The 20,348-nt window shown below is 35.4% G+C and overlaps 1 protein-coding gene across 1 annotated transcript in view; it reads right to left on the bottom strand.

Annotated features, from left to right (window-relative positions):
• TRHDE (thyrotropin releasing hormone degrading enzyme) overlaps positions 1 to 20,348 on the bottom strand; it is a 349,173-nt gene that overhangs the window by 97,370 nt on the left and 231,455 nt on the right. Inside the window, exon 7 of the mRNA XM_006728228.3 lies at positions 13,409 to 13,474. Coding sequence (XP_006728291.1) covers positions 13,409 to 13,474 — 66 coding nt within the window. The remainder of the gene's footprint in view (positions 1 to 13,408; positions 13,475 to 20,348) is intronic.

Raw genomic sequence — 20,348 nt, 5'->3', positions numbered from 1 at the left:
GATGGGTTAGCCTGGTGATGGGTACTAAAGAGGGCACTTACTGAATGGAGCACTGGGTGTTACACACAAACAATGAATCATGGAACACTACACCAAAAACTAATGATGTAATGTATGGTGATTAACATAACATAATTAAATAAAAAAAACTATGAAATGAAATAAAAATGAGTAGCACAGCACTGGAAAAGCATTATGCAAAATATAAGAATGTTTACATTTTATTCTATTTGATAGGAACCAAGAATGAAAAGGTATGAATAATTGTTTAACCTTTATTATTAAAGTATTACAAGTTTCTTAGGAGGAAGCCCAGTAAAAGAGGAACCACTACGAAACTTTTCAAGGTACAGGAGCGTCTGGCCACCAGACACAGTAAAAAAGAAGTGGTATTTAGGAAAGAAAATTATTTGAATAGATAGAACAAAAGCAGTTATATCATTGTTTGCATGCATTTTTTATTTTTATTTTTTTAATGTGTGTTTCACCTAGATTTACTATTACAAGTTGCTTACTTACACACAGGAGAATTCAGATATTTCTCTAGGAACAAAAAGGCATTTTACATATTTGAAAAATACATTGCCCACCTAAAGAGTATAATTTTGTAAAATCAGTATACTTTCTTAAAGGGTTGCAAAATATACCAGAAAATCAGAGAATTTTAAATCAAAACAACTTGCTGGCACATAAAAGGTTTGTTTGTTTGTTTTAAATTATAAACAATGGCATATTTGCACATCAGTTTTGTTTTCACAGATCTCTTATTTAGCAATTACATATCATGCCATCAATGCTTCCACGTGCAGAAGCATCACCAGAGGTGTAAGTAATATTGCCGTTGCTGAATTTGTACATTCTGGAGCAAGCTGACAGGGTCCTACACCTGTCAGTAAAATAATGTGAATGTAAGTCTATAGGGATATTTTAGGGTACTAAAATATCCCCACCTCTCACTTCTGCCACTAGCTTGAAATATTACTGAGACATAAAATGAATCTATTGGTAAAACTGAAGTTTGTGAATTGCTTTTCCTGAATGCCCTGGTAAAGGACTTTGACCATAACAAGCTCATGAAATAGATAAATTATATCCTGGCTGGTAAAAATACACTGCCTTTTGTAAATCAAGATGCCCACAGACTGTAGGGCATGTACATAGAGCTCCCCACTTTTCTCAGTCAGCCCTAGAGCTGGTGCCTAGTTGAGAAAAAAAATGCAACTCAATTGAGAAAGATGTGTGTATTTAGAAAACTAAATAGGAATTTGGGCTATTCTTTATCAACCATGTGATCTTGAGTACGTTATCTATTTTCTCTGAACTTTAATTTCTTCTACTGGAAAGGGTAGATAATATAGTACTTACTTAGGAAGACTGTGCACAGAAAATGACATAGAATGAGAAAAGCACCTAGAAAAATGCTGTCATACCAGAACCCAAGAAATGTTAGTTATTATAAGACCAAGCTCAAGGGAAAAATACCTCTAGAGTTGCCATATTTGATCTCACCCCCAAGAGTAGTCAAAATGTTCCAGAGGCTCAAGAAGGGAAATTATATGAACTAACTGGAAGGAGGATAGTGCTTAGAGGGACTTTTTTTTTTTAATTTTTAAAAAAGTAAAAATGCAAGAAAAAAATTGAGGCCAGAGTTTTTTTAGACTTGAGGAAAGCTTAGAAACATTCCCTCTCCTGGGTCTGGAAAAAGAAAGAAACTAGGAGGGCTCCCGAGTTGTGCAGTCTAGCACCCTATTTTTCACAGAGATCTACTCAGGTGACAAGTCACTGATGGCTGGTGACTTGGGTGGCTCATGGAAAAAGGGCACTAATTAGGTACCTCAGCACAAAATAGCCATACCTAAGTTGGCATAAAGCCACAAAAACACTAACATTCAGGTGACCAGAAAGACAAGGCTTGGACAAGATATATACCAAACACTCAAGCAACATGTGCTCTCTCACTTCTTTCCCATTTACAATTCAGCCCACACCAAGAAACCAATATGAATGCATATCAGCGTGGAGAACAAAGGGCTCTTCACCATATGTACCAGAATGAAAAAGTCCCCTGGAATATCCTCATATTAATAGGCATGACATTAGGGAAATTCAATAAGGGCAGAGATGCTCAGAAGCATGGGGATTTCTTCTAGTCAGTGTTAAAATCATATATACTTGTTAATACATTGCTTGTCAATGGCAGGTATTTGTCTATCCGATCCTTCCTATTTTTGTTTCCCTAATTATCCAGCTTATATTTCATAGCTCATCTTAATCAATTCCTAGCCAATAGCCTCATCTCCTTTGCAGCTCTATCCTTCAAGTTTACTAGTTGGCAAAACCCCAATCCTGGATGAATCCAACTATGTGCCTTCTCTAAACCTGCATCATGCCTCTGAGCATTACGGAAGAAAATAATGCAATTGAGCAGTTTAGTTTTATTATGAATTCATAATTCCCAAACTCAAATAGGCACTCAATACAATAGTCATGCCATCCTACTCTTCCCAATCCTCAATCTTCAAACCTCTCTCCCACCCAGTATTACCCCACTTTAGCTCCTGACTTTGTTCAAAACACACAAAAAATTAGAATTCATCAGAAAGGAACTCCCTTGTCTTCCCATTTCCAAATTCCCAAGTTTACTGGAAGTGTATCTCCTATCAGATACCATTTCTTTTACCTTCTCAAGGACCAAGGTCCCAGTCATCTCTCACTTCTCTAGTTTCTGACCATCAAGTTTTCCTCTCCTGACTCCTTCTCTACCAGCCTAACTTGTACAACTGTCCCCCATCTTTAAAAACAAAACAAAACAAAAACTTTCTTTTCTGATCTCTTTCCTTGGCAAATTTCTTTAAATTTTACTCTCCAGACACTGTTTCCACTCAGACATTTCCCATGCACTCTTTAACCCATTCCACAGATAATCAATAAATTTGCAAGCTGCCAAAAGAAACACTTTTCAGTCTTTACTCCACCTCTCAGTTGCATTTAACCTCATGGATCACTTTCTTGCAATAAGCTTTCTTCTTTAATTGGGTGATGCCACACCCTTGGTATTCTGCCTGCCTCTCCGGCTGCCCCATCTTGGTCTCTAGCCTGGGGACCCCTCCTCTTCTGTCAAACTCCAATTGTTACAGCCCTGCAGGGCTTGTTTCTAGGCCTTGACCCCAGAAACGTCAGAATCATTCTCAGGTACCTCTTCTTCCTCACCTCTCATACATACCCTTCACCCAATCTATCCCTAGATCCATGTATTTGGCCTTCAAAAAACATTTTGAATCCATCCAAGTCAATGTGTATCTACTGACTACATTGCCATCATCTCTCACCTGAATCCCCAAATATCTTCCTAATTTTATTACCTGATTCCTCTCTTGGTATGCTGACTGCCCCACTCCCAATATATTATTACAAGTTGCTAGATAACTGTTTTAGAACCACATCACATCCAGTTTCAAACTGTTTAATAGCATCCCACTGCACTCGAAATAAAATCCAGCCTTCTTAGCACCGTCTCCTTTGGCACTGCATGATTACTTCCTGCCCTCCTCTCTTACCTTCTCTCTTGTCCTTACTAACTCTGCTCTGCCACACCAGTTTCTTTCTTTTCCTTGAACTTGCTCAGTCCTTGGCCTCAGCCCTTTGCACAAGCCCTTCCATATTTCCGGAATGATCTCCTTCCTCCCCCAGCTCTCTCTCAGTCTTCAGACCTCAGTCTGCATGCCTTCTTCTTAAGAAGGAGTTCCTGAGCACCCAATCTAAAATTGTCTGACCCATCTGCCCACATGTTCCCTCACAGCGTTCTATTTTTTTCCTTCCCAGCATTTCTCGCATTTAGTAAATATATATGTATTTGCTTTTTTCCTGTTGAGGGCCAATCTTATCCTGTTATATATGATTCATGAAATCAGGGGCCATCTCTGCTATGTGCAGCATGCCCTGAATCCTTGGTACTTATCACGGGGTCTGACATAGAATGGGTATGTAATAAGTTGGTGTGGAATAAATGAATAACTGAACATGCTGATGGGGGAGCAACGTGTGCTGTGGATCTAAACCAAAGCACGCTGGTGCAGGAAGTGAAATCACAATTTTGGTTTATTAGCACAAAGCATTAAGAAAAGATCTTAACACTCTAATGAGTTATGGTTCTTTAGGGGGAAAAATGATTTGTAAAATAATCACAGGGAGAGACCTTGAGCAGAAGAGAACAGGTGACTATAAGAGACTGATTGCAAAAGGAAATGAGCTTCAGGATGACAAATGAACATTGCCATTTCTTTGCTCCTAGAACCAAGCCCTCTCTTCCATGGATAGAAACACAGAGGTAGATCAAATGTTTTGAATGCGTTTGAACCTTTTGTAAGTCATTCTCCAAATATATAACTTAGGTCTTTAGCACTCCTCCTAAGCCACTAATTTATAACATGGGCTTTTTCATCATAATGCGAAGATATTTAGATATCATGGGGAAAAAGAATGTATAGTACACATGTTATGGTTTATTATTTTTAGTGTATTGCCATTTATACAAAATTATGAAAACAAGAGTAAAACTTCAATCTTCAAGTGGGTAGGACACATGGATGATTATGTCACCAAAGAGTGAAATCCAAGAGAATATATGAAATGTTTTCAACATCATTTGTGATAAAAACATATAAACTGAGACAGCAATTGGATAATTTTTTACTTACTAAATTAGTAAGAAAATTATTTCGAAAGTAAGACCTAAGGCTATTTGCTTAGTGCATTATAAAATGAGAACTTTCAAACTTCTACCACTATATACTGGCATAACATTTTGGAAGAAAAATTGATAATGTGATTCCAGAAATAGATATGAAGAGACAACCAAAATGTAATGGGAAAATCTATAATTTGAAGACCATGACAGTATTGTTTAGTTAACAGAAACCGGAAAGTGATCTGGATGTTCACAAACAAGGAAAAAACTAAATATTTTATGGTACACCCAGTATTAAGCTATATAATAACATCACCAAGCAGTTAGGAAAATATCAGTAATGAGAAAAACCACCTTCCCAACTCAGAAAGGTCCTTTTTGCATCAAAATTTACAACATTGCCAGATATGTGGTTACATGAAGGTTCTGAAAAGAGAACATTAAAGGAAAAGAAAAAAAATTAATCAAGGAAAAGAAAGAAAACTGCTGATGTCGGAGTTATAATAGGTCAGGAAAACAGAAGCCTGTGAGGCAAGTTTACTGTATCCTGCACTAGCAGTCTAATCAATTGGTACAGTCCTCAAGGAGTGAGAGACACTTTGCAGATCGGTGTACCCAAGGGCATGCATATTTAAAGATTGGTGTACATTTGCACATATACCCACATCAAATATATCCACTCATCAACCAAAGGTGTCTAAAAATTTCACAGATACATTTTAAATAAAGTTATCTAAGACATCGTTTTATAGGACCAACTCTATATAGCTAAAATGTATAAAATATCCTGAGACCTTAACTAACAGGTAAAAGAAAACCAATAAATATAACTTTCTAAGACTTCCTATTGAGCTGGGTAAATGCCTACAGGATGACCAAATAGAGATATTTGTCATTAGTAATAAACGCTTTTTAGTTAATGCCATATAGTCAGTGGTCAGGTAACAACATTGAACTCAGAGGCAAAACGATAAGGATTCAATCAGTAGCTGTACCTAAACAAAATTAGTTGAAACTAATGAAATAGAAGTTATTTCTCTCTGACTGAGAAATATGAATAACTACTGTTATTTAATTTTTAAAGTATTTGTTTTTTTATTAGAGATAGTATTTTTGATTCTCAAAACCATGGAATCTTTCCTTATAATTAATATTTTTTCTATATTAACATTCTCAATAATTTTAGCTTTCTAGTTAGGTCTATAATAAATTAAATGCTAATGAGGTCAAATCCAATGACTAAAACCAGCAACAATAACATTATTATCATATGGTATTGAGTGATCACAACAAATTAGTGTGAAGTGTTAACCTTTCTACCAATAGTATATCTAAAACTGCCCAGTGATCTACGTGAAACCTGGAGAAATTTGAGCAAAATCTGTCTGTGGTTATTCATTTTAGATGAAGCATGATTCAGCTACCATCTGGATGAAAACACAATACTAACTCTTCAGAAAGGAAATGAACTTCGACACACTGTCTCTGTTTCTCTATTATTCTATGACTTTTCATTTTTCTGAAAAATCTACATGCAAGGGAGAAAATGCTCTCTCAGAAATGCAAGCCGGAAGTTATCGAATAAAAACCCTGTGTACACATGTTAACATAGAACTTCTCACTGGAACACAAGTTATTGAGTATGTTGTTGCTGCTAATAATCCCTCTGGCTTTATGCCTGTCATTACCTTCAAGCTATCAGAATTTTATGAGCACAAACCAATAATAATGATATTTCCCTTTTGCTTTTTATCCACACCTCATTGCCTTACATTGATTTGCATAAGCAATTTCTAGCCTGATAATTGGAGCCAAACATCTTGTTCTGGATTATCTTATGGAAAAGAGCAGTTAAATACTAATCAAGAGAAATCTTTTTTATTCAACTACATTTTAGATGATACTGAATTACCCTCATTGGCTGAGCAAGAAGGTAACTCATTTTCTGACATGGATTTCAGGTTCTGAGTTTACATTAAGCTTAATAATGATGTTTCTTCACAATTTCAATTCCCCAGTGTTGACTCATAATAACATGAAGAATGGTGTCGTGAGGTTCAAATCATTATAACAATACAGTTTTTTTTAAAGAAAAAGCAATAGTACTATGTAATAATTATTTTTAATAGTTACTGAGCTAATCAATGTTATCTGAGGGTTTCATAATTATAGTTTTATTCTTTTATTTCCAGAAAAATAAGAGAAAAAGAGAAAATATAACTAAGAGGTTAAAACAAGTAAAAATGAAATAAGAAAGGTCAATGTCGTGTAAAAAAAAATTCTATCTAAAGAATCATTACTTGAATTACTTCAGAAATAAGCCTATAGTACTTACATAGAATGAGGATTTGAGCTATAGGAACTTAAGTTATAAAAACAAAGTAAAAGAAGTACATCTTAATTTATTGATCATATGCATAAGCATTACTACATGTGGGTGAAAATTAACAAATATGCACTGAAACAATAAGATCCCCAGGAAATAAAAAGATGTAAGGTATTTAAGTATTCAGCAATACTTAAACAGTATCATGGGTTGAACATGGAGTGAAGTATGTCCACACTCAGGAGACCACTGTGTCACAAAAGCCAACTGAAGACAGTCTTTCAAAGCACTTCTGGATAAAGACTATATATTGAACAAACCCATCTAATTTCACTCTCTCTCCAAACCTAACTAGAACTACACCGAGTATATGAGTATCATCAATTCTTTGTGATAACTAAATATTTTGATTTTCTGAAGTCTAGCAGTAGCTTTCCTGACCTTTACTCCTCTAACCCTCCCAACAGTTTTAGGAAATTCATATAGCCTGTGTTAAATCCCTTTCTATTTGAAAGACCTAGAATGGGTTTGGTTTTGCTACCGTATTATGTACCAAGAGTGGTATGTTCCAGGAAATAGAACCTCAAAGATGGGAATCTGATCTGTATTTCTGTCTTGATTAGATTTAGATGAGGTAATATCATTGATCATGGATAATAAGGTCCTGGTAATGTATGGTTTTCAGGGTCAAACAGTTTCTTTTTTTTTTTTTTTAAAGATTTTATTTATTTATTTGACAGAGACAGAGAGAGCGAGAGCAGGAACACAAGCAGCGGGAGTGGGAGAGGGAGAGCAGGCCTCCCACCGAGGAGGGAGCCCGATGTGGGACTCGATCCCAGGACCCTGGGATCACGACCTGAGCCAAAGGCAGACGCTTAATGACTGAGCCACCCAGGCGCCCCAGGGTCAAACAGTTTCTTAAATTATCATCTACAGTTGTCTAAATTGAAGAAGAGGCTTTGGGAAAACAAATGATTGCTTTACTAGAACATTACCAGAGCATACAGAATTACAAAGTCTTTGAGAACAAAGGCTATTTCTTTTCTTTCTTTTTTTTTTTAATGTTCAGTTATCCACTATATGGTACATAATTAGTTTTTGATGTAGTATTCAATGATACATTAGTTAAGTGTAACACCCAGTGCTCATACAGCACGTGCCCTCCTCAATACCCATCACCCTGTTACCCCCTTCCCCCACCCACCTCCCCTCTGAAACTCCTAGATTGTTTCTCGGGGTCCATAGACTCTCATGGTTCATCTCCCTATTTCTGACAGGAGAGAATTGCATCCGGATGGGGACCTTGAAAGTCTAAATTCCACTGAGCCTCCTTTAGGGTCAAAAGCATCTCTTCCTGTCTCTGAAAAAGTTAGTTACCACTAGTTTGAATCCCTTATAATGACACTCATCAGGGGGGATGCTGATTCTCAAAACCAATGTCCAATATATCTCAATGCCTTCAGACCCACAGGTACAGTTGACTCCAGCTGATTCCAGGAATGTAAATAGAAATTCTGACTTTAGAAAAGATAGCATATGCTATTAAAAATCACCAAGAAATTTCAAAAAGTCCTTAGAAAATGTCATCTGAGACAATTGTAGCTTCATCATAAACACATAAAGTATCTAGAGCAAAATATGAAAGTGTAACAAATTACGAAATATAACTAAAAAGCAAGGGAAATAGAAGCAGTTTCTTAGCAATTGGCTAAAAAGAAACATCACCAGCAAAAATTCCCTGTAACAACAAATGCTGGTCTGGTTTGATCATAGTTACAGTACTATGTACATTGAAGGCCATATAGCCTTAATATTCAGATAATAACTAAGATTCAAGAATAGGGAGTCACTCACTTTTGCACATCTAGCTTACTAATTTTTCTATCAAATTAAAATAGTTCCCAAATTAAAGTATCAAACCCAAATTGTCTAACTAGTAAAAAAATGCATTAAATAAATCTTACATTTGGAGAATCTGAAAGATGAAAAAAATCTTAGAGAGTATTTTGTCCAACTCTTGCATTTTATAACTATAGAGTCAAGGGCCAAGAAGGATTTTGTGACTTGTAGAAAGCCCACCATTAGAAACAAAAATGAGAATCATTTCCATTGCCTCATGCTTCCCAAAATACACCAGCTATTATTTTGGGAAATGGATTATGTAAAACAGTAGATACGTAGAAATACACCAGCTATTATTTTGGGAAATGGATTATGTAAAACAGTAGATATGTAGAAGTTTGCAAAACTATAAACATTTCTATGTTTTAAAAATATATTATTTATGAGGGCATACATAATCCAACAAAAGTTCATACTTGGTTTGCTCTACATTTCACTTTCAATTTAAACATCAAAACAGAAGCTGATGTTAGTGGTAGCCAGGACTAATTTTTTATAACTGTATATACTGTTATTTTAAAAAAGAAGTTTTAAGGCAATTTATTTTATTTTTTTTATTATTATTTACATACAATATATTATTTGTTTCGGAGGTATAGGTCTGTGATTCATCAGTCTTACACAATTCACAGGGCTCACCATAGTACATACCTTCCCCAATGTCCATCACCCAGGCACTCCATTCCCCCACCCCTAACCCCTCCAGTAACCCTCAGTTTGTTTCCTAAGATTAAGAGTCTCTTATGGTTTGTCTCCCTCTCTGGTTTCATCTTAATTTTTTCCCTCTTTCCCCTATGATCCTCTGCCTTCTTTTTTTTTTTAATTTTATTTTATTATGTTATGTTAATCACCATATATTACATCATTAGTTTTTAATGTAGTGTTCCATGATTCATTGTTTATGTCTGCCTTGTTTCTTAAATTCCACATATCAGTGAGATCATATAATTGTCTTTCTCTGATTGACTTATTTTGCTTATCATAATACCCTCTAGTTCCAACCATGTCACTGCAAATGGCAAGATTTCATTTTTGATGGCCACGTAATATTCCATTGTGTGTGTGTGTATGTGTGTGTGTATGTGTATATATATATATATTATATATATATATATATATCTTCTTTATCCATTCATCTGTCGATGGACATTTGGGCTCTTTCCATAGTTTGGCTATTTGTGGACATTGCTGCTATAAACATTGGGGTGCAGATGCCCCTTTGGATCACATTTGTATCTTTGGGGTAAACACTCTGAATGCATCCAATCTCTTCTGATCTCAGAAGCTAAGCAGGGTTGGGCCTGGTTAGTACTTGGATGGGAAGCAATTTATTTTAAAACTATGCTAAACTGAACCATTTAAGCATCAAATAAAATTTAAGAAATTAAGGAATGATAAAAAAAAATATCAATAAGACCAGACCAAGGAAAGTTGTGATAATAGCTGAGCAAATGAATTATATGGTTATTAGGAATAAAACTTTTCTCAAAAAGCTTCTAGAGTCCCTTCCTACTGAGAAATATATGGGTGAAGTGAAATTGAAAATGTATTTTCCAATACAAAAGGTAGATGAATAGAGTTGAATTGATACTCAGATACTTTGTAAGTTAAATACGAACATTTGAACTGTTCCAGAAATTTTCCAGAAATCTACTACCTTTCTATATTACTTTTATTATTTTTAATATATAAGTATTATATTTATATAAATTATTTTATAGCTATTAATATTTATTATATATTAGTGTATATTTATTTATATTAGATTTTAAATTTTATATTGTGTATATTATATAATATATGCAGTTGACCCTTGAACAACATGGGTTTGAACTACACAGGTCCACTTATATGTGGATTTTTTATAGTACAGTATTGTAAAGGTATTTTCTTGTCCTTAATATTTAATAATACTTTTTCTCCAGCATACTTTATTGTAAGAATACAGTATATAATGCATAGAACATACAAAAATGTGTCAAATTGACTGCTTATGTTATCAGTAAGTCTTCCAGTCAACAGTAAGCTACTAGTAGTTAAGTTTTTGAGCATCAAAAGTTGTATGAAGATTTTTGGCTGTGTGTGTTGGGAGGGATGAGGGGGTCAGCACCCCTAAATTGTGCATTGTTCAAGGGTCAGCTGTATATGTTTTATATATTTGTGGTTGTATTTGTGAAAAATAGTTGCCTTGTTCCCAAAAGGGTTTAAGGCAGGTCATAATGATACAAAAACTGTAGGAGAACACAAATTTTAGAAGAAAACTCCATTATAAAATTGTTCCTGCGCAGAACATGAAAGGTCCAAGTAATAAGCTGAAGAAAAAAAGCAGGAAAGGAAAGGCAAGGAAAAGAGAGGGAAGAAGGAAGAAAAGAAAGGAGGGAGAAAAATGTAAATGAAAAACACACTATTTGCAGTCTGGGATTGACTACAAACCTAACTCTAGCTGTCTTCAACATAAACTTCCATTTGCCAACACAGAAACAGCCATGGTTAATGTAAAAACAATTAATAGATTTTTCCAGCAGAGGTAAGCATTGACAGTCCAGATTAGCTCCTACAACAACATGTAAACCAAGACTCCCCAGAGCCTTGTGGATGGGAAATATATTAATATCAACTCGTTGACCACTCAAGCACCATGACACGAACTGTCTGTTCAGGAGGTCATTTCCAAAATGTATCCCATACATCTTCATGCACAAGAGATGATAATTTATCACCTAGACATAGGGATCTACTGTAAACTAATCCAAACTGCTGATGATACACTAAATCAGTTTGAGTGATGAGTATAAATAAAGCTGCAAGCGAAGTACTGAAGGATACAGATCTATCTGATCAATGAGATGTCACAAGGCAAATGAAATGCAATGTTGACAAACATAGAGTCCCCTCAGTTGAGAATTAACCAAATCATGTATCAGAGCATAAAGGCACACATTAATATAAGTTTAATATAATAGGAGTTTGAGGCTATATTCTTTTTCAGATAAAACTGAAGAGACTGGGTCAGTAAGGGTGTATTAAAAATTGATGTATTTTTGCATACCACCAAAAAAGCGACAGGCTAAAGAAAAACTTTGCAAAACAATAATCCTTTCCAAATAATATAACTAGAGTTATTCAATCTGCTGAGCAAATCCACAGATGAGGAAAAACAATAAAATTTTTATACAGAAAGTGATTTCACATCAACTCGCTACCAGGAAATCAAATTCAATTTGTGTTGCCCTTATGAAAGCTTAGATATTTTCTGGAACTGTAGCACTACAACTTCAGGGGGAAAAATAAAGGATTGGGGATAGGAAGGACATTCCTCCAGACAGTTGATATTCATGGAGGGCACTCCTTGAGAAAAAAGATTTTCCCAACTATGTGATCAGAATAGACACTTGAGCACCCGTCAAATAGGTTCAATAGAATTCAGCTATTCTGAAGGTGTCCCGAATGGAAAGAGCTGATTATAGTAAATTTCAACCCCTGCTGGAACAAATCTGTAAGAATATTTTCTAAGAGAAATTATTCTTCAACAAATTTATTTATATTTTTCTTTGTTGTGTTAAGTATATGTAACTGTCATAACATATTTAACTCTTGCTTTGTATTTTATCTGTTAGTTTATTTGGGTAAAGATAGAATTATACTACTAAAATATGACCTAATCCCATATGTAGTTTATTTAAATTTCAAAATGAAAAGCTTACTAAGAACAGATAAGATTGATTGCTCTTTCTGTCTTAGCATAATTGTATTTCAGGTGAACATCAATTTACTTTAAAGGACACTTCTAAGTAGCAGAATGCATCATAAATAATTCATCAATCACAGCTGCTAGAAACATGATTTACTTCAACAGATTCAATGGAATAAAAGTTCTATTTTTCTATATTTGTGTTTGCTTTAAAATGTTTAAGAATCCTCCTTGTTTAAGAATCACTCTTAGATTCCATACTTCATATTTTAAATGCAGTATAACACTGCTTCTTTTTTCTTCTTTTATTTAAAACACTGTATTTCCAATTTTAAAAACATTTAAGTATCTTAGGAACAAATAACAATTTACGCATATCAACAGTAAAACAACAACAACATAAAAGGCACATGTCTGAAAAATTGCATTAAGATTTTAAGTCTAACATAATTTATTTTCACTTTACATTAACTTTTATATCGAAGGAAAGAGAAGTAGGCTTTTAGAAAATCCTATGCCACTTATTTAGAATCTCACATATTTGAAAAATACTTCAATTTAAAAATGCATGTTTAACAGATCTAAATTGCATAATAGTTCAAGTTTTACCAGTTGATACAGTGAGAATCCTATCTACCACTTTCATTTGTCATATGGAAAGACACTGCTTACCTTATTCATCTTAAAGTTTTCCGTCAAATGCAGCAATTTTGTATTGGCAATTTCTCAAGCTGTGAAATATCTTTAAAATAAATATATTGACAAGGAAAATGTAAGAAAAAATAGAAAGCATTTTACTCACTTGCAAACCCCTTTGAAATACTGAATGGCCCATAAAATTAGCCAGCATTCTAATTAGAGCAGCACCCTATAGGAAAGAGTATGAAAAAAAAAAAAAGAAAGAAAGAAAGAAAAGAAAAAGAAAAAGAAATTTCAGTGAAGTAATATGATTCTACAATTATCCTATATCAATTAAAAATTCTGCTTCATTCATGCTGCTGTATTTTTAGAAATAGAAAAGAAACAAGAGAATCATGAATACAATATCCCACCTTACAGATAACAATTGAATTTTTTGTTTTGTGGATCTAAAAGTTCTGTGGATATAAAACCAGTGACTTCTGGCCAGTCTCCTGGACAGAGTGAGTATCTCAAGGCAATAATAAGCTGTAATTCAAGAGTAATAAAATTTTTATTGAACACCATCTATGACAGAGTTAATAAAACATGGTTCTTGTTCTTACAAGCTCATAATCTAGTAAGAGAGGGATACCCATGTTAATAAATAATCATATTAAAATAGAGCTTTGGAGTAACATAGCCATTTACTCTACCCCTGGCTCAACTAAAAGTTGAGCTACAAAAGTGGAAAGTAAGGAATACCAAGTGTTTAGACTGCTTGGGTTCAAATCCTGGCTCTGACACTTATCTTGCTATGTTTACTCAAGAAAATTATTTAACCTTTCTGTTCCTCACTTGTCTCACCTTGTAAAGTGTAGGCAATACTAGGGCTTATGTAATGTAATTGTTCTGAAGCTTACATGTAAGGCAAACTGGGTCTGAAAAACAGTAACCGTGATATGAGTATTAGCTCTCAGTATTAGATCGGGCTACTTGTTTTAATTTCCTATCTACTTTGTTTAGAGGCTGGATGGAGCCTTATGTCCAGGAAAAACATGTGATCGATATAAATATTTAGAATAATAAAAGAAAATACTAGTTTAAGAGTTTACCTCACCTATAACAGTTATAATACTGTGGAGAAATATCAGTGAGAAAGGGTAGACATGTAATCAATATGAAACATTCCAAGTGATGATGAAGCCTGGATAATCACAAATTTGTGTGTGAAATATAAATAAGACTTCAAGAACATGTTTCATAGTCTGCACTAGGTTGTTTAAGTACGAAGCAATGGGTTACAAGCAGCAAAAGTATAAATATAAATGATAGCCTGGTTTTAGGGGGAAAAAAATCCCTTGACGACTACATACCCCACTTCATCCTTATTACAAATTCACACCCTCCAACAGCTCATTTCTTACTCGTCATTTGTTTTTTATAAGAGAATCATTAAGAACCACACATGGATTCATCCTGCCGGGAACTGAACTGTGGCAGTCGGTCCAGTAACAAAAATGAATTTCTATTGTTTGCTAAAAATTGTTTCCTCTAACTCTGGAATTTTAATGCAATCCAGTACTCAGCTCCACGAACTGTCATTAAAGAAATGTCTCAAAAAATTTCAATCATCACCAAAAATGTTCCCAAAATTGGTGTTTTAATAAATGCTCAATAAATGATAAGCTGGACAAGCCATAAAGTTTTATGCCTCTTCTGATGTATTTTCCTCCCACACCTTCTACTCTTTGCTCTTTCTTTTGCTTCTTCCTCTTTATCTTCTGCACACTTGTGTAAGTCCATAAAATATAAGCATTTATGATTCAATCAGAGGACCAGGTTAGAATTCCCTCTAGAACTTATCAGCTCTGCTCCTTGAATTTCCTTGACAAGCTCTCCTCCTATACATTTCCCAGTCTAATCTACCCACCCAGAGGGTAGAAACTGTCAGTTCTGCAGCGAAACTAACCCTTGCCACTTGGGAAATGAAACTTAGAATCTCAAGCAGTCAACTCAAACTTTCCTTCAGAACAGAATAGTCATCTTCAGATGATTTGTTTCCCTCCAGGTAATGATGACTTGGTCTCTTGTCAGGCTATAAAAACTATCAATTTAGCATGGTCTAATGGCAAAAGAGTTCTTTCTAATCATAAAGAATGTACCCGTTTTCCTGTCTGGGTTGAGTGCTAATAGGAAATAAAACCTAGAAATATAATCAATATTTAAAAGTTATATAATACCACTGGACTTATTTTATTATTATACTGTGTAATTTAGTTAACTTTTAGAAAATATGTCTGTGTTGCCCACTTGTACATTTAAAATTCTCCGGAGTAGCATGCACTTTTCTATATTTAACTAGCCTTTTCTTTCCAAAGCTAAATTTTGAAAATCCCTATATCATAGAACTGCATAGACAGATGGGCTCTCCAACTGTTATCATTCAGCCAACATACACTGAGCACCTACTAGGTATGGATTATAACAAAGATCACACCTCTTAATGCAGGCATAACTCACCACAAACTTTTTTTTTTTTTTTTTAAAGAAAACACCAAATCCCATTCCAGCTTGCCTTTAAAACCAGGCAAATACCATTTAAAATATTGTAACTTATATTCACCTGTTATTCAAAATTCTAGACCCATTCAAACAAAATGGATGTTAGACAGCCTAAGTAGATTTATGGGAAATAAATACACTGTGCAAGATTTTTTATAATTTTAAGACTTGCTCAAGAAAAGCCATCACTGTGTTTGCTATACTAAGGTTCAGGGAGATATAAGAATGGAAGCTACTGATTTCTTTTAAGGTTTCATAAAGAATATTCCGAAAAAGTATGCTTATAAACCCATTCCTCATGTAGTAATTCTCCTATGTGGAGTATTTTTTCATATAAGTTCTCAGCTAAAATTTCTTTCATTTTACATTGTACTCATCTGTATGCATGCCAGTCTTATAGACATCTCCAGAGAAAGGACTGTGTCGTCATGATTTGGTACCCCTGCTGCCTTTGCCTGGCTCAGAGAAGGTGCTCTCTTAACGTTAGAACTGCATGAGAGAGAAAGCTAAATTAGTAAAGGTACAGCAATTACTTTGTATTCTTGAAGACTGCTCAGCCAGAATACACAGTTTATTACTTTATCAGTGTACTTTAGTGATAAGTAATCACTTTGGAAGAGAGGAAGATCTTCTCACCTAATTTATTCCTTTAACATATGCTTATTGAGTAAGGCAGTGTACTCGGTATCCTGTAGAATACAAATAGGAACGCCATAAGTTTCTGTCCTCAAGGACCTCAAAGCCTCTTAAGTGAAATGAGAAGATACAATATATTATATGATGAATAACAAAGAAATAAAATACTCTATTGTGTTTCAGAAGGGGGGAAGTTCTTATATCTGGGGGGCTGAAGGATAAAGGGGAATCTAAAAACGTGATGTTTGGGTTGGACCTTGAAGGATGGACGGGATTCCAGGAGCAAAGTTAAACAGAGAGTATGGTATGGCAAATGGCCTTTGTATGGTCATGCAGGTGTGAAAGTGAGAAGCACAAGTAGGGAAGGTGATACTGAGGGACAAAGGGTATAAACCCAGGCAATAGAAGATTTGATGGAATATAAGATTTCAACAGTCATTAGAGAAGAGTGAATACCAGGGCTAGGAATTAGATCTTATTTAGAAGATGAGGAAGGATTTTGGAAAGGTGGTTTTAAAAATACAGTTGAGCCTTGAACAACACAGATTTGAACTGCACAAGTCCACCTACATGCAGGGTTTTTTTTTCCAGTAAGTATAGTACGGTACTATAAATGTGTTTTCTCTCCCTTATGATTTTAATAACATAGTATTCTCTTACTTCACTGTAAGAAAATAGAATATAATACATATAGCATACAAAATATGTGCTAATTGACTATTTATGTTATGGGTAAGATTTCCAGTAAACAGTAAGCTGTTAATTAGGGCACCTCGGTGGCTCAGTCATTAAGAGTCTGCCTTCGGCTCAAGTCATGATCCCAGGGTTCTGGGATCGAGCCCCACATCGGGCTCTCTGCTCAGTAGGAGGCCTGCTTCTCCCTCTCCCACTCCCCCTACTTGTATTCCCTCTCTTGCTGTCTCTCTCTCTCTGTCAAATGAATAAATAAAATCTTAAAAAAAAAAAAACCAGTAGGCTGTTAATAGTTACGTTTTGGGGTAGTCAAAGTTATACATGGGTTTTTGCATAGAGTGTCAGTGCCCCTAATCCCTGCATTGTTCAAGGGCAAGTGACTTATCTATGATACTCTAAGAAGGAAGTAAAAGAACTAGAAGCAGAAACAAATAATGGTCACAATAAGGATAAACCAGAGATCAGTTTAAGGAATAGAACAAAGATCACTTTAAACCTTAAAGTTTCAGTGACTGGAAGATGGTATTAGCAGATATATAGAATTTAAAAGAAAGAGTTAGGTGAATATGGTAACATCCATTTAAAACATGTGGAGTTTGAGGAACAGGTAGGGAACCAGAAGAATAGAAGGCATAGGTGACCACAGGAATGAAATTCAGTGGCAGGTTATGATTGAAGACCTAAATCAGCATTTGTAGTGGAATATTCTTTATGAAACCTTAATGCTAAGAGAAAAGCATTGAGGTTTTAGTGAAGGAGAGAGAAAACAGAATTTTAGACTCTCTCTCCAGAGTCTGTATGATCTGCACTTGAGTGTCCATAATAGGTACCTAATAAATAACTGCTGAGAAAATCAGTGCAGATATGGAATTAAGAGCAAAAGATGACACATTATGATGAAAAAACAGAAGTAGCACTGGGTTTAAGTAGTGTCATGTTTTAAGACATGTTTTAAGAGTAAGTGCTTCAGGGCGCCTGGGTGGCTCAGTTGGTTAAGCGACTGCCTTCGCCTCAGGTCATGATCCTGGAGTCCCTGGATCGAGTCCCACATCGGGCTCCCTGCTCGGCAGGGAGTCTGCTTCTCCCTCTGACGCTCCCCCCTCTCATGTGCTCTCTCTCATTCTCTCTCTCTCAAATAAATAAATAAAATCTTTAAAAAAAAAAAAGAGTAAGTGCTTCAGTTTTTAAGGGAAAAAGTAGCTGAGAAGGCCATAGTAGGTCACATTTAAGAGAGAGCTATTTAAGTAGACTTGGTGTGAAAGCCAGGTTGAAAAACAATGGAAACAGAAGGAAAAAAGAAAAAGCAATAAGCATGTCCACATGAGGTTTGTTTGTATTTTTCTTTGTAAGATTATGGGGGAAAATTTTATGCAAAGAAAAAGATGATCTAGTGGAGACAGAGAGTGGACACACAGTAGATCAAGAGATAGTTTTTGGACCAAGATTCTAGGATAGCTGGGTAAGAAAAGAATTACAGTTAGTATTGGAAATCAATAAGGACAATCTTCCTATGAGACAGGACTAAGGCAGAAAAGGGAAGTAGAGATAAATAAGACATTTTGAATTATATAACACAGAGGTTGAGGAAATGGATTATAAGCTTCATCAAGTTGAACACTTGGTTTATCTGATTCACTGCTATAGACTCATTGCAAAAAATAGTTCCTGGCACATAGTAGGTTCTCAATAAATACTGAATAATTGATGGCCTGTCACTTCTCAATAATGTAGGGGATGTGGTCCTAAGATTATGTGAATTGGAACGAGTGGAACTAGGTTGAAGTCACTCTAGGGAAAAGGTAACATGGAATCAAGAATGTGGAAATGTGCAGAAAATTTATAAGTCCTAGTTGAAATGATTAATAATGTACCTTTTATTCACGAAGCACCTTCTACATGCCATATTCACAATACTATAAGGAAAATACTATCTTATTTGTCAGATCAGAAAATTGAGGCTTGAAGCGTTGTGTAACTTGCCCAAATTAACATAGGCAGTAAGTTATGGAACCAGGATTAGAAATCCATTTATATCCAACTCCAAAATCAGTACTCTTAACCAATTTGGTTTACATTATCTTGATCTTAAATCAAAATATTTACATGCTACTCTTCAGAAATACTGGATACAGCAAGAACTTAGAAAAAGAAAGGAAATTCTTAGAGTTACTCATTTCTTGGAATCAGTAGATGTTCCCAAAAGAGGATGAAGGGAAATCTAATTCAATGAGACATAGTTGAAATACTTGACCAATATGCCCAGGATTGGAGATGAATTAGAAGATATAAATTGGCTAGCATTAACAGAACATGTAGATAGACTAGGAGTCACAAATCTAGTTTCGGACAGGTTGAGTGAGAACAAAACACTAGCAAGGTTAAAAATAGTGATATTTTTTATCCGCAGCTATATGTGGATGTGGCAGCTGTGAAAATGTACTGCTCAAAATTTCTACTGTTGGCCCTCTGCATTTGCCACCATGAAAGCAACGCTTTCCTCAGTGTACTCGCAGCCAATGATTAAGCATAACAGTGGAATTAAGGTGCCCATTCCACGGAGACAGGGACTCTTCTAACAGGAAATTCTGCCTCAAGGAGTCTCCATTGTCCTGGATGAATGTTTCTTGCAACTGGGCTGCAGTCTGAAACTCTTACAGCCCAGTGCTTCTTCCTTCCCTGTCTCCTTGCACCGGCTGTGAAATGCAGTGTAGTCTTTTTTTTTTTTTTTAAGATTTTATTTCTTTATTTGACAGAAGGAGAGAGAGACAGCACAAGTAGGGGAGCAGCAGGCAGAGGGAGAGGGAGAAGCAGGCTCCTCGCTGAGCAGGAGCCCGATGCGGGGCTCGATCCCAGGACCCTGGGATCATGACCGAAGCCAAAGGCAGACCCTTAACCAACTGAGCCACCCAGGTGCCCCTGCAGTATAGTCTTAAGGAGACTCTCCCTACCTTCTTGGGCTCCTTTTCCAAATAAATATCTCACACACTACAGTGTCTTCTTTTTAGAAATCTGACCCAGTAGGACAACTTTAAATACTGAGATCCAAACAAGTATAAATTGTTGGAGGACAGGTCACTGGAATAAGTTGGCCATGAGTATACTCTAATAATAACTAGCACACACACCAAAATCAGATCTTCCCCTTCTTACTCCTCTCAAAAAGCCCTTTAGTGGGTATATTCCTACATTTCACATTACAGATGTGTTTTCCCTTCTTCAGGATAGAAGCA

Source organism: Leptonychotes weddellii, chromosome 5, assembly GCF_054177405.1.
Source record: "Leptonychotes weddellii isolate Sample4059 chromosome 5, ASM5417740v2, whole genome shotgun sequence".
In the NCBI taxonomy this organism is placed as follows: Eukaryota; Metazoa; Chordata; class Mammalia; order Carnivora; family Phocidae; genus Leptonychotes; species Leptonychotes weddellii.
This window is presented reverse-complemented; position numbering and strand designations above follow the sequence as displayed.